At 44.0% G+C, this 14,255-nt stretch overlaps 1 protein-coding gene across 3 annotated transcripts in view; it reads right to left on the bottom strand.

Annotated features, from left to right (window-relative positions):
* The window catches only part of STT3B (STT3 oligosaccharyltransferase complex catalytic subunit B), a 106,118-nt gene extending 98,410 nt beyond the window's left edge, over positions 1 to 7,708 (bottom strand). The window contains exon 1 of one of the 3 annotated variants that reach the window (XM_042903425.1): positions 6,902 to 7,708. In XM_042903425.1, the coding sequence (XP_042759359.1) occupies positions 6,902 to 7,215 (314 nt within the window). In that variant the 5' untranslated portion in view covers positions 7,216 to 7,708. Of the gene's footprint in view, positions 1 to 3,175; positions 4,159 to 6,676; positions 6,769 to 6,901 lie in introns of those variants that run through there. The other 2 variants (XM_042903427.1, XM_042903426.1) reach the window with 2 other exon arrangements.
* Positions 7,709 to 14,255: the final 6,547 nt, after the last annotated feature.

Raw genomic sequence — 14,255 nt, 5'->3', positions numbered from 1 at the left:
TTAAAAGCTGCATCTCTGTAAACTCCCTAGTCATTCAGGATTAAAAACCTCAAGTCATCATCAACTCTTCTCTCTTCCCTACATCAAAACAAAGTAATTAGGGGTGCCTGGGGGCTCAGTCAGTTAAGCATTCGACTTTTGACTTCAGCTCAGGTCATGATCTCACAGTTCACGGAGTTGAGCCCCAAGTCGAGCTCTGTGCTGACAATGCGGAGACTGCTTGGGATTCTCTCTCCCTCTCTCTCTGTCCCTCCCCTGCTTGTATGTGCACGCTCTCTTTGTCTCTCTCTCAAAATAAATTAAATAAATAAAATAAACTTAAAAACAAGTATAAAAACAAAGTAATTCGCTATCACCCAACTAGTGAGTTTAGTTAGCTAGGCATGGATTGTGCCCAAGCGTTTTGATAGGCCAATATGTTAAGACTTAAATCAGGGCAGCTGATTAAAAGACATAAATTAAACGGAGGACACTTTCATTTAAGACTGCCTTGAAGGCAGAGGATGCAGTAAAAAGGACATAGTTTTTGGAGACAAGTAGACCTGTATTATTCAATTCTTAGGGGAATGCTGAACTGAAATATCTTTTATCTACAGAAATAAAAGATGTTACCTTATCTCCTCAGTTCTAAGACATAAAATCAAGTTGTAAGACACTCTAAAAACTAAGCACTTACCACTTAGAACATATATTAAAGTTATCCTGCAACACTAAGTTCCACCAGAAGAAAAAAAATTGGTTACAGATGATATGGTCAATTTGTTTAGTGTAGCAGTCACAATTCTTTAGAAATGCGTATTTCTGAAAGTAGCATAAACTTGACCAACATAAAGGCATTCACCAACTTATTATGTACAGGATATATTCCAAGGTATGTTTAGACGCCTTACATTTGAAACCCTGAAGGTATTTTTACAAAAAAATATAATTCCAAGTAGTGGTTAGGTTTCCTGGCAGGTCTACAAATGCCAATTTACCCACATTTACCTAAAATATGAGAGGCTCTGGCAGTCGCTCCTACCTCTTCCAACCCTTACCTACACCTAACACATTAAAAAAAAAAAAAAAAATCCTATGGTATTGACCCCTTCTATCAATTTCTAAATCCCTGTCAATTATTTGTGTCAGAAGTAGGTCAAGCAAAGAAACAGAAACCTTCCCAGAAAAGAGTGATTTAAAAACAAAAATATCCACCAGAATGAGGTAAAGCAAATAAAGGAGTGAAGACGGGGGTAGGATGTTAACCATTTACATTTTTTTCCCCTTTCAACAGCATTAATTTGGCCCATACATTATATTTGTAGATCCTATGTTATTTGAAAATACGTTTCCATTTTTTCCTACTTATTGTAGGGACTGACAGAAGTCACTTTTGCAATTATACATAAATTAAGCATTATATCCAGGCAAAACATGGCAAAAAAAAAAAAAAAAAAAAAGCGTAGATTCAGAGTAAGCAACAGGCTGACCAATAAGAGGCTTCTAATAACACAAAAAGAATTTAGGTGTTCTACATAAATTAAGTCTAATAAAACCAACATCAATACCCTTCTAACAACTGTAGTTTCTTCTGCGATATAAGCTTTGGCAAAGTCAAATCATTTAACAGACATGCGTTGACTTACGATGTACTCTCATTAAGTTAATAACCAAACCTGAAAAGATTAAATCTGATTCTAACCGGCAGTCCAACTGAGCACAATACAGAAACAGTATTTATACTCATTATGTTCAAGTATTATAGAAAACAAATGTCCAGAAATAAGATTCTCTTCATCATGCAGATGGGGAACAAAAATAACATTCTTCATATTATAACGAAGGATGTACTATCAGCGTCTACAAGCAGGATCTAAAAGCAGCATCAGAAAAATATGTCAGCACAGCGCCTGACATGGGCTTGATCTCAGGAATTGTGAGCTCATGACCTGAACTGAAATCAAGAGTCAAGATGCCTAACCATCTGAGCCACCCACGTGCCCCACCAGTGTTGTCTGTTGAGCTGGTTGAGCATCCGAGTTAGAATCCCACATCAGGCTCACTGCTATCAGCTCAGAACCTGCTTTAGATCCTGTCCCCCTCACTCTGCCCCTCCTCAGCTCACACGCTCTCTCTCAAAAATAAATAAACCTAAAAAAAAAAAAAGATATGATAAAGCAAATAAAGTAAAACACTAACTGTAGAATCTAGGTATTGAGCTTGAGTGTTCACTATAAAACTCTTTTAGCTTTTCTGTATGCTTAGAAATTTTTGTAAAGTAACAATTTAGCAATATACAAATCTGTTGAATAGTAGGATGCTTTACAATTTGGGTTAACAGCAATATTGTCTCTAACAGCATTAAGTTTTCAAAGTAAACAAGTAAAAAATATGATTCATCACTCCAGAATATTAATCATTTTTTCATTATTTCTGAGAGCATGTATGTACTGATAAATACGAACATATCACAATGAAAAGAACTTTTAACATTTTCTCATATCCCAAAATACTCATAACTTACAGGGAGCATAAAAATCAGAAGTAGATTAAGAACAGGCTAGTAAATTTCCTCATGTTGTTAACAGCTGGGTCAGAACCTATAATGAGTTTCTAATATTTAGTCTACAACCAGTGTCTTTTAAGTTTATTTATTTTGAGAGAAGAGTGTGTGTGTGCGCACATATCATACGTGAGGGAGGGGCAGCGACAGAGGGAGAGGGAGAATCCCAAGCAGGCTCCGCGCTGTCAGCACAGAGCCTGACACCGGCTTGACCTCAGGAACTGCGGGATCATGACCTGAGCTGAAATCAAGCGTCAAGAGGCCTAACCACCTGAGCCGCCCAGGCGCCCCACCAGTTTGCCTGTATGCAAACTACTCACGGCAGTGAGAGTGGTCTTACTCAAGTGAGCCCTCAAGATAGGAAAATCCCTAACAGAAAGTTCTAAAGACTTTGCTGGCAGATCGTAACCACTTCAGGACCTATTACATGCCTCAAGAAACCCATGGTTCCTACTAAGTGTAGGAACCACCACAATTTACCCCAAATGGGAGCAGGTCCAATCCCACTCTCCCATGCAGCGGTTCATGACGCTCCCTGAACTCCTCCCTCCGTGTTCCTGTAACTCAGAACGATCTTCGGCTCAAGACCAGAAAAACTGTCATGGTTTGACAATGACTCCAGTGACCGTATACCTGTTCTGAAGTGCAGCTGGACTGCGGTTGCTAATGATTCCACAAAGTAACTTTTTAAGATTTGGGGATGTTTGTGTTCTAAAACTGGTTTTGTCACCCATTTTGTCTTCTTCAGAACTGAGGTCAATACCCTCTTTCTTCATCTGCAAAGTGAAGAAAAACATGGAGACCTCAAAGTATAGGAACTAGTCCCCAACTTACAAACAGCTTATGTTCTAAAGGTTTATCAATCCTTTGAAAACATGTTTGCGCTAATTAATCTACTTACACCATAGTTTCTCTGAAAAACTGAATTCCGGGTTTCAATTCTAAACTGCAGCCTTCTGCCCAGCAAGACGTCTGCTGCCCTTTTACAGCTAACTGGAGCCAAAGCTCAGAGAGGCTCAGAGAATTCTCCCTCTAGAGCTCCAAGGAGAACCTACTGCAACTTGGGCAGGCAGGGAAAAGGGCAAGTCTCCTGACGCAGGGAGGTTTTACACCAACTCTGTGGCAAAAGCTACCACAATTTAAGAAGATAACGGTTATGGAAAAGGTACTTAGTTAATATCACGTCAAAGTATTAGTAGCTGTCACAAAAGTAAGTAGAAACTACATTTTGCTCCAGATAAAAAAGAAGATAAAATTAGCCGCTGTTAAACTAGTTGCTCAACCAAATGTTTGGCAAGTACAGACAACATATTCTCAAACTGCTTCCTCATGTCTGATCAACTCAACTGATAAGGGGAGGAAATTACTAAAGCAAAGTGGTGAGGAGATCGTACCAAAAATGTTGCTAAGTTCTAGAAAAGTGCAGTGTACTTTAAAATTCAGTAAATATACAATATTCAACATTATATACCACCCCTCATAACTGTAAGATTTATAAAATTAACTGAGTGACAAATTTAAAAAACAAGTATAACTTTGTGACAATGAGTCACCTCTGGCAGCTAACTGGAGTCTTACGCAATTTAAGAACTACTGTAAATTAGAAATAACTCACAATCAAACAGAAAAAGTAAACTTTTCACTGAAAACACTTCAGAAATGAAGCCAGTAACAGAGACATGAAAAAAAAAGGAATAGAGAAGACCAGAAAAAATTGGTTTGTTGATAGAGAACCTGAAAGAAACATTTAAATATAAAGGTTCATGTCATTGCTGTATGTTAAAATAGTAACCTGAGAGACTCCCAGGCTAGTATAACACCACAGTGTTAGATTAAAGATCAAAGTGTTGGCACTATTAGCCGCTTTGAAGGAAAACTGCTTTAAAAATCCAATGTAATAATGACAGGCAATCTACACCCAACCCCTTTTCAAAAATTTTCAATAAGAATGGATTATAAGAATGAAATACCTAACTACTTGAGATCTTCAAAAGAAAAGAAAAACAAAAGCAAATGAAATTTTTTTGGCCTGAAACCTAATTTTCCCATTAAGTCAACCCAAATTATCTCTGACATTAAATTTATATTGGCAAATCTCTGTTCACAAGAAGGGATAGGGGCAATTCCTTTATTGTAAAAACTGTTTACCACTAATGACAATTACTAATATTATGAACAGAAGCACAGGAATACAATAAAATGTAAGTATTAAGACTATCAGTAAACAGAACACCTAAATTAAGTAGATCTTTAGGAATGAAGAGGTGTAGATACCTTTAGTGAATATGAATTAAAGTTCAAATTTCATACATTTAGTGTTTCAGAAATGTTTCTATGCACAGAAAAATAGAAATAAAACAAATTTTCATGTGGATAAAAAAGGGTTATGTTTCCCCAAGCATATTCTTGAAACAAGAGAAAAGAGCAACTTTTAATTTTTTGCCATACTTTAAAAAAAGAAAAAAAGAGTATTATCTGTGAAGCAACCTGACTTAAGACTTTTCATGATTACATACTCAATTTCAGTAGTACTCTTTGGCTGACTCGATGAAGATTTCTAATCTTCCTTCAAAATAAAGAAAAACAACAAAATCATCTCATCACTCAGTCGTGAATTTTTCTGCCATCCTTAATTTCAGCCTCAAAGTTACTACTAAACAGTACTCAGCCTTTGTCAAAAGGATACTCTGTGGAAATACTATTCACGATTTCTGTTGCCCGTAATGTTTTGTCGCCATGCACTTCTGCTGTGTAATCTAAAAAGACATAACTTTCTCTTTTCACACTGTTCAGTAAAATATTAGCAGTTTTCGCCTTCCGGTTCCAATTTCATTTTTATCTAATTTGCTTAAGTGTTTCAAAGCTAAGCCTAAGAACACTGTACCTAGTTTCTAAGGTTTCACAACATTTTCTTCTGATTTGAAATAAAAGTTATTTTTTAGAAAGTGTCAGAAAAAAATCAAAACCTCCAAAATGGGATTAAAACGTTTCACCAAGACTGTCACAGTAATTAACTGTTTACCGAAACTGAGTTCTCCATGAGTGGGCTCCCGTCCTGTTCAATAGATGATGCACTACCAACCTTCCTATCCACAACAGAACTTCAATCCGGTATTTTAATACACGGGTAATTCACTTCCCAAAATACTTATGACCCATATATTTAGTAAGTCTCAACGAGATTCTCTCACTGTATTTCAGAGGACAAAACAAATATCCTAAAAGTTTAGTTAGGTCTGATTATAAAGAGGTAAGATTAACTCAAGGTTGACAAGTCGGTCAACATGTTTTAAGTTCGTTTAAAAGGCATAGATAGGCTCGGGTAAAAAACAAAAACAAAAACAAAAGCCAACTCAGGCTGGGAAAGCTGGAAAAAAAAAAAAATTAAAGCAATCTCCCTACCTACTTAATTCACAGACAAGTGTGGTGCCTAAATTAGCTAGTGCTCTTCACAGGGTAACTTCCTAAGACATTCAGGTCAGTCCGGATACCACGGGCAACTTTTGATTGTAACCCAAGGCTCCCCATCACCGTGGGAGTCTCTGGTCTTGTTCGCAAACCCTCCGGAAGGGACCAAGAAAGGAACCAATGCCCTGCCTTCGGACGACTGGGCTCGGAGAGTAATCATGTCCTCGCCACCCAAGGTAACTGTGGCACAGCCAGGTGCGGAGTGCCCTCGGGGGCCCTGAAAACGGCCACTCCTAAAAATATCTAATGGTAAAGAAATAAGAGTCCCTAGCTTCCAGGATCACTTTCCGGGGTATTATTTCCTTGCCTCCAACACCCCACTCACTCTCTTTTCCCCTCCTTGTAAAAGGAGAGCAGAAAGGAGGAACAGTAAAAGCGTCAACCGGCGAGGCTGAGTAGACAGGGCTCCTGCCCATCTGGACTCCCCCCCCCCCCCCATCAACGGCAACGAGGCAACCCCGGGGCGATCCCATCCCAACGAGCAAAACCGCGCCGGCGAAAACGAGAGAACGCGACACGCCACGGGCAGGGAGGCGGGGAGTCCGCCACGAGTCGGCCGGAGGGAGACCTGCCGGCTCGCGGCGTGGCCGCTCCGGGCTGGACACCCCGAGACGGCTGCCAGGGGGGGGGGGCTTCGTCCGCCCTCGCACCAGGCGTCACACTTACCCGGCCCGGGGCCAAGGTCCCACTCGGGGACCCCGACGCCCCGCCTCGGGCTGCGCGGGGGAAACTTCGCCCACGGGCAGGGGGCGCGCCCGCGGCTCCGGGACCCGCGCTCGCCTCGGCCCGGGCGCGAGCGGGGCTCGGCGGCGGCGCGGGGCCAAGTCCGGGACGAGCCGCGGCGGGGTCCCCGCGGGCCGCGGGCGGGGGGAGGGGCGGCGGGGCACTCACCACGGGTCGAACTCGTGAATGATGCTTTCGAAGCGAATGACCGCGAAGAGGCGCGAGCTGAAGCCGGCAAGCCAGGCCAGGAAGAGGATGGTGAAGGAGAGCAGCGACTGCCAGCCGGCCGGCTGCGACAGCCCCCCGGACAGCCCCGCGGGGGCCGGCTTCGGCGGCGCCACGCCGCCCGCCGCCTTGTGCGCGCACTGGGCCCCGGGCCCGTGGTGGCCGTGCCGGCTGTTCCCCAGGGCCATGAGGCCGCTCCACGGGGACGAGTTGAGGGACGACTTGTGCTTGCTCTCCGGGGCCGAGGGCTCCGCCATGTTGTGCCCCGGCGGCGGGTCTCGCTCCTCGCCGCCGCCGCCGCCGCCGCCTGGTGCGAGGGGTGCTGGGCGGGGACCTGGAGGAGGAGGAGGAGGACGAGGAGGAGGAGGAGGAGGAAGAAAAAGGAGGAGGAGGGAAGAGCGCCGCGCGCTCCCGCCCTCAGCGCCGCGAGGCCGGGGGACAGGGGGTGGAGGCGGCGGCAGGGAGTCTCCGCCTCAGCAGCGGCTGCGACCGCCGCGCTCTCAACTCGGATGGCCCTTGCGCCCCACTAGCCATCCGTATCCCCCTTGCAGCTGCGGCAGCGGCGAAAGCCGACGGGACGAGGGCGCCAGAGAAGAAGCAGCAGACGGAGGCGGCACCACAGCTCGGAGCAGCAATGACATTCCCCCTCACACCCGCCGCCCGCCCCGCGATGAAGAGCAGGAGGAGGAGCCCCCTGGAGTCCGGGCGGAGCTCAGGCTACCTCTGACTCCGCCCCCGACCCAACAGGAACTAGCCCTTCCACCTGTCACAATGCGACAGGTCCGTTAGGGGGTGGGCCCAGAACTGCGGTACCCACCAATAGGAGCGCGAGCTGGGGCGGGGCTTAGCCCAACCGCTCTCCCCCACCCCCCCTCCCTCCCCCTCCCGCCTCGCGCCCGTTCGCCCGGAGCGGCCGTGCAGCCGCGCTACGGCTTCATTGTCAGTTGAAAGACGCGGTTTCGCGCGTCGGTGTTGTCGGCAAGGAAGGGTGCTAGGCGGCTCCGCTCGTTGCATGGAGCTGAGCCGGGCCAGGGGTCCGGAGGTGACCGAGAACAGCGGAGCGGCCTCCGTCAGAATCGGCTGAAGGGAGGCGGACAGCGCCGCGCTGACCGACCGGGCACTCACGGGCTCGCGGCGGTCGTGACTTTTAACCCTCTTTGCGCCGAGCGCCCACCACGTGACGGAGCGCGCAGGCGCGTTCCACAAGTCCTGCGCGCGTGAATCTGGCTGGCGGGGCTCGGCCGCCCGAGGCGCCCCGCGCAGCTTGCGCGGCCTGTGAGCTCGGGCGGCTGCGGCTGCACAGCCTCGATGCGCCCCCTCAGGCTGTGCCGGGTGTTCTGCTCCCAAGGTTGGGAGCGAGGACAACTTTGCCGGCGCTGAAAACTCTTCGGCGCCAGAAAGAGACCTAGGGGGCAGGCGAAGTGCGACTTGCTCTCGCTTTCCTCACTTGTATTTTCCTAGTTGCAAAAATCGTGTTTGTTCACTGGAAATAAGAGCAAATGCAGGACTGTGTTGTTAACGGGCTGCATACGTACCACCAAACGAGTGAAACTTTTCTGTCCGCTGCTGCTGAATTCTCTTTAGTAAGTAACGGACTGGAGATCCCTGTCCACGAAGTTTTGCACGTCTAGGTTGTATTTTTAGACCTTCCCCTTCTCCATGCTCCTCCCCGCCGAAAGGAAGTGCCACCAGGGAGACCTAGTTTAAGGCAAAATGCGTTGAAACATCGGCGGAGTAGTGGCGGGACTAGAATTACTTTGATACACGCCCCGTGAAGGGCATGGAGCTCTGCTTCCGGAAATACTTGATTCGCTCTTCGTGTAAATTAATTGTCCATTTTATTTAAGTAAATAACGTGAACTCAAAAGCGTGTGTTCTCGTGATATCATAAAGGAACTCCATTATTAAGCCATTTAAAAGTTTAACACATTTAACAAATTTAAACATATTTAGAGATTGTGTTTAAACAGTGGATCTTTTCGAAATAGGAGACAAATGAAAGAGTGGGCTTAGTTTGAGGTTGATCTTTGCAACTAATGGATCCAGCTACTCATTTAACGTGCTGATTCGCTTTTCTCTGGTTTTCCTTACAAAAATAAATAGTCTCATTAAGGAAAGGATGAAAAGGTTTCCAGAAATAGACTTTCCCACCAACAATTTAATAGCTGACAGTTATTAAACTTCTAAATTTTAATGAGAATTATGATAGAATATTAACTGAGCCCTGTTGTAGGAGAAGGGGTGGCATGCTCTTTCTCAGAGCCCAAACTGTGTGTGTTAAAATGCCAGCATTTTGAGTATTGGTGCCCTTTTCCAGAAACAAAGTTCAATCAGCCTGAAATAAAATTTAATTTCTTTAGATAGTTCTATTTTGCTGTCTTTTGTATAAATGCTCTCTATTAAATTCTATATTGTCTTGCTTCCTTTTGGATCACTTAATTACCAAAGTCCTGGTCTGGAAAGTGACAGGACTCAGTTCTAAGTGCCACATGGTTACTTACTGGCCATGTAGCATTGGCCAAGTCACCTGCGGTGGGTTACCCCTTCTCATAAAGTCAATTGTTAATATCACATGAGATAGCTTATCTGAAAACAGTTTGAAATACCATTGAGGATCATAAGCAAATGCAGCTTAGTGGTGAGGGTAAAAGCAATGGGGGAAAAAAAACCCTATCATTCTTGGTCTTTGTTCACTCGGTCATGCATTGAAGTATTTGTGGAGCTCCGCCTTTATGCCAAGCGCAATGCAGGCACTGGGATGCAGTATGGAACATGAGAAACATGGTTCCTACCCTCACAGAACTCACCCGACGACCCCAGGGAGATGGGCATTGAGTAAACCATCACATCGTTAAGTACCAAAATGCAACACAACAAACGCTATCAAAGACATATGGGGGATTCGATGGACACAAGAGGAGAATGTTACCCAGGGAAGCGGCACAAGGGATGAGGATGAATTCACCTGGGGAAGAAGATAAAGAATTATCCAGACAAAGAAGCATATGCAGAGGCCTTGCTTTGGGGCCAGGGAGACAGGTACAAGGAACCCAGAAAAGGGCCAGACTTTGGCTGCAACACTGGAACCATGTGACATAGGAGTTGAATAAATAGCCAGAGAGTGTAGGTCATGTTTAGCAGTTTGGGTTTTTTTTACGTTTATTTATTTATTTGTTGTGAGAGAGACAGAGACCTCACGAGTTGGGGAGGGGCAGAGAAAGAGGGGGGGAGAGAATTCCAAACAGGCTCCATACAGTCAGCACGGAGCCTGACACGGGGCTCAAACTCATGAGATTGTGAGATCATGCCCTGAGCCAAAACCAAGAGTCGGACGCTTAACTGACATCCACCCAGGCACCCCAAGAAATGTTTTTGTTTTGTTTTAACCTGAGACTAATGGGAAGCCATAAAGGGTTTTAAGCAGAATTTGCTGTGTATGAAAGTGAGAGAGGTCATTAGATGTGTGTTTTGAAAAGATACCAAGAGTGCAATGTGGAAAGCACATTGCAGAGGGGCCAGTACGAGATCTCAGTCTACCTGTGCCAACATCTGACATTACAAAGGCTACTTTTGTGAGGAATGCATTACAGAGGAACCACTAAAGAATCCATAAAAATAAATTGCAACATGATGAATTCTCAATTTCCAGGCCATCAGCATAGAAAAGTGCTTTTCAGTTTGTGCATGCGACTTGAATGTATTGTTTCTCCTCTCCTAGCTTGAGCTTCTTGATCCTGCTAGGTGTTCTGGATGCTGAAACTGGGACAGTAGGGCCCAGAGAGGAAAGGGCAAATAGGGGAGGTATCAAAAGGGTGGAATCCGGAAAGGAACATAAAGTGAGGCCAGCAGTGACACAGAGTGCAGAGAAGTGATAATTCGACACCACCGAAAAGTGTGCCTTGTACTGACAATCAGGGGTTTGCCAGTTACTTTAGCCAGGTCAATTTTAGTGAAGTCCTACTGAGCAGAAACCAGATGGCAGCAGGTGAGGAGGGATTGGAAGCAAAGGATGTGGAGGCAGGGAGTGTGAACCACCCTTTTGAGAAGTCTGGCTTTGAAAGCACACAGAGAACCAAGTCAGACAAAGAAAACACAAAATGATCCTCAGTTCCTGGCTTTTCCCAAGATGGTCAAGAAAAGATTTCAGTGCAGATAATGTGTCTCAGGAATGGCACAGTTCTGAGAGAAGGTTCCGTTCTTAGAGGAACACAAACAATATAAGACATACTCTTGCACTGGGCATTAGGCAGAGTAGGGAGATGCCAGAGTCTGGCATATAATTGGCATTCATAAATATTTGGTGATTGAAGGACTTCCCTACTGTGAAGTCCAGAGAAAGGTAGTTGCTGGTATTGATTCCATTGCTCAAAAATCTCTTTGGGGTTTTCTGTCTTTCCACTCTGTGCTGGATTGTCAGTTGTCAACTCATCTTCACCCCCTTCTATGGTCTCCTCTGCATTGCTTAGAAGTTGGGAACTACGTTTCCCAGACCCTCTTCCCTGTATGGTTCCATGTTAGAGTTTGAGAGGAATTCAGTCAAGATTTGGAAGATAGAGAAGAAGGAAAGGTGGCTTCAGACAGAAGGAGAAGAATGAACAAATGCAAGATTCACAACATCTTTATGGCTGCTGTGACAACCACTTATGTCATTGTCATAGACTAAAACAGTAAGATAGAGTAAGGGAGCTTTTTCTTGGAAATGATTGAGAACTAGAGACCCTGAGGTTTAGGCAGCAACTTCACTGGTCTTAGTACCTCCTGGTCTTCCAACATTCATACAAGTAATCATTCCCGTATTAAACTCTTTATTCCTGAAATACCTAGAGTAGCTCTGTTTCACCGATCGAACCTAACAGCATTCAGTTCTCTTCGTGAGTTGGTTTTCCTTCTCTTGACTGTCGCCTGAAATTTTTCATTCCTTTTTACGACTTGATGATACTCCAAAGGATGGATGTACCATACTCATTTCAATAACTGACTGGTGGATGTTTGGGCTGTTTCGAATCTTGTGCAACTACAAACACGGATACAAGGGAAAGACTTATGAAGAAGTAACTGTTCCCAAGGGTAAAGGTGTTGGTTGGAGAAATTTCTGTAAGTGAAATTTGGTGTCAGCATATCTGGAATTTCAATAAATAAAGTGTCCTCCCTATAGGCTTGTATCAATCGCATTCCCACAATGTATGGGAGAGGCCCATTTCCCAGAGACTCACCAGCAGAGTGTGTTAAAGAAACTGTTGGCTTTTTGCCAACAAGCAAGGCGTGAATTGTTAGTTTTAATCTGCATTTCCCTTGCAAGTAAGGCCGAGGGTAGTTGATTTTACATTTAAGGCAATCTTTTCACATCCTCAATGAGGCAGAATTGGCACCACTGATCGTATATCTTTAAGTGTAATTATTGGAGTAGTATGCTCCAAGTTATGGAAACCATTAACATGTATAGTTTTATTTGCCTGTTGCTCATAAAATGAGGTCATCTATATTGAATTCATGCAAATCTGTTCTTAAAAAAAAAAAAAAAAAACAACCAAGCTCTTCTGCTGTTTAATTTAGCATATCCCCTGGATTATCTATTCTAGATCATGCACTTCATAAAGTACTTTTGAAGTAATGAAGGGATTTTTTATGCTGTATTCAGAAATTCAGGTAGAAATTTTCTAAAGATAAAGCCACTGTTAGTAAACGCCTCCCCTGATAGAAAGGTGGTTTTTCACCTATCCCTCTACATTTGGGGATATTTTTAATGTCAATCCAAGTAGTCACAATAACCACATTATTGGGGCGCCTGGGTGGCTCAGTCGGTTGAGCGTCCGACTTGGGCTCAGGTCATGATCTCTCGGTCTGCGAGTTCGAGCCCCGCGTCGGGCTCTGTGCTGACAGCTCGGAGCCTGGAGCCTGCTTCTGCTTCTGTGTCTCCCTCTCTCTCTGCCCCTAACCCACTCACATTCTGTCTCTGTCTCTGTCAAAAATAAATAAACATTAAAAAAATTTTTTAAAATACAAAAAAATAACCGCATTATTATTTATAACAGAATTTATTAGATTACACTCTTATGAAATGAGTCATAGTAAAGTTCAAAGAAGAAGTTTATAAAATATGAAGATACTATTATTTCACCCTCCAGGTGTCAGAAAAACGGGAAACTTGAACTAGGGGCTCTCTCTTGCTTAACGAGAATTTAACATATAATAAGCTTCAGAATTTGTGTATACATTTAAAAAAAAATCTTCTCACTTCTTTCTATTGGGGGTTGTTGATTTTTCAAATGTTTATTTTAAACTTAGGTACAATAAATATTATGCTGAAGAAGTGTATTCCAGTTAATAATTACAGAAAACAAACTCATTTACTAAGGAATTAGAAGACATTTTGTTGGTTATTAAATTAGTGACACAATGGAGAATGGAGGGCGCATTAGCCAGAAGTTATAAAATTGAAAACTACATTATAATTTTGATAATAAAAACACAATTAAAAGGAGCTAAAGGGACATATTAATTAAAAATATTCTAAACATCTAAAGCGTTTATAAATGCATTTATGATTGGGATGTTAATTTTATTTCTGATAGTGTGGGGTTTCTTAGGCTCTTTCATTTTTCAATGAACTGAGATACACCGGGGTTACCGGCTAATGGAATTTATTGAAAGGATGCACAGAGGAGTAAGAGACACAGGAAGATGTCTCTGAAGCTGCACAGCCAGGCCTCACGGAAAACAAGAAGTTATTTTGGGACACAGCAATCCTGGTGGCTCAACAAACTCTGCTAGGCCAAAAGGATGACCTGTCTTCTTCCTTTGCACTCAGCATCTCCCTACACCGTGCCCTGTCCTATATGCTGACTCCACTGTTCTGTGTTGGTTCCCGTTGTGACTACCTTTCTTGTCTTTGCCTCTCACTCACTCACTATTCTTTCTTCTCAGAAAGTCTTTCCTCACGCTTCCTTAGGACTCCTACAGCTTTGGGGCTTCTCTTCGGTTGTTCTCTGTCAAACAACTCTGCTTCTCATGAAGTCTGGGTACATCTGTCTTAGATCGATTTTCCCAGAAGCAGACCCTGAGATGAACTACTGTATACTTTATTAAGGTAGTGCCCTCAGGAGAAATTGGTAAGGGAGTGAGAAGGTCAAGGAAAGGGAAGAAGCCCATTAAGGATGCAGTCTCAGCAAAGTCCAAGGAGGGTCCCCCAGCATAATCCCAGTGGGGGAGCTTGGGAATTATAAGTTACGCCTCTGACCTCAAAACAAGAAACAAAGACCTGAGGCATTGCCACTCCCACACCTGTTGGTCAATGGTT

This window comes from Panthera leo, chromosome C2 (assembly GCF_018350215.1).
Source record: "Panthera leo isolate Ple1 chromosome C2, P.leo_Ple1_pat1.1, whole genome shotgun sequence".
Classification (NCBI taxonomy): Eukaryota; Metazoa; Chordata; class Mammalia; order Carnivora; family Felidae; genus Panthera; species Panthera leo.
Note: the sequence above shows the minus strand (reverse complement) of the source record. Positions and strands in the feature narration are given on the sequence as shown.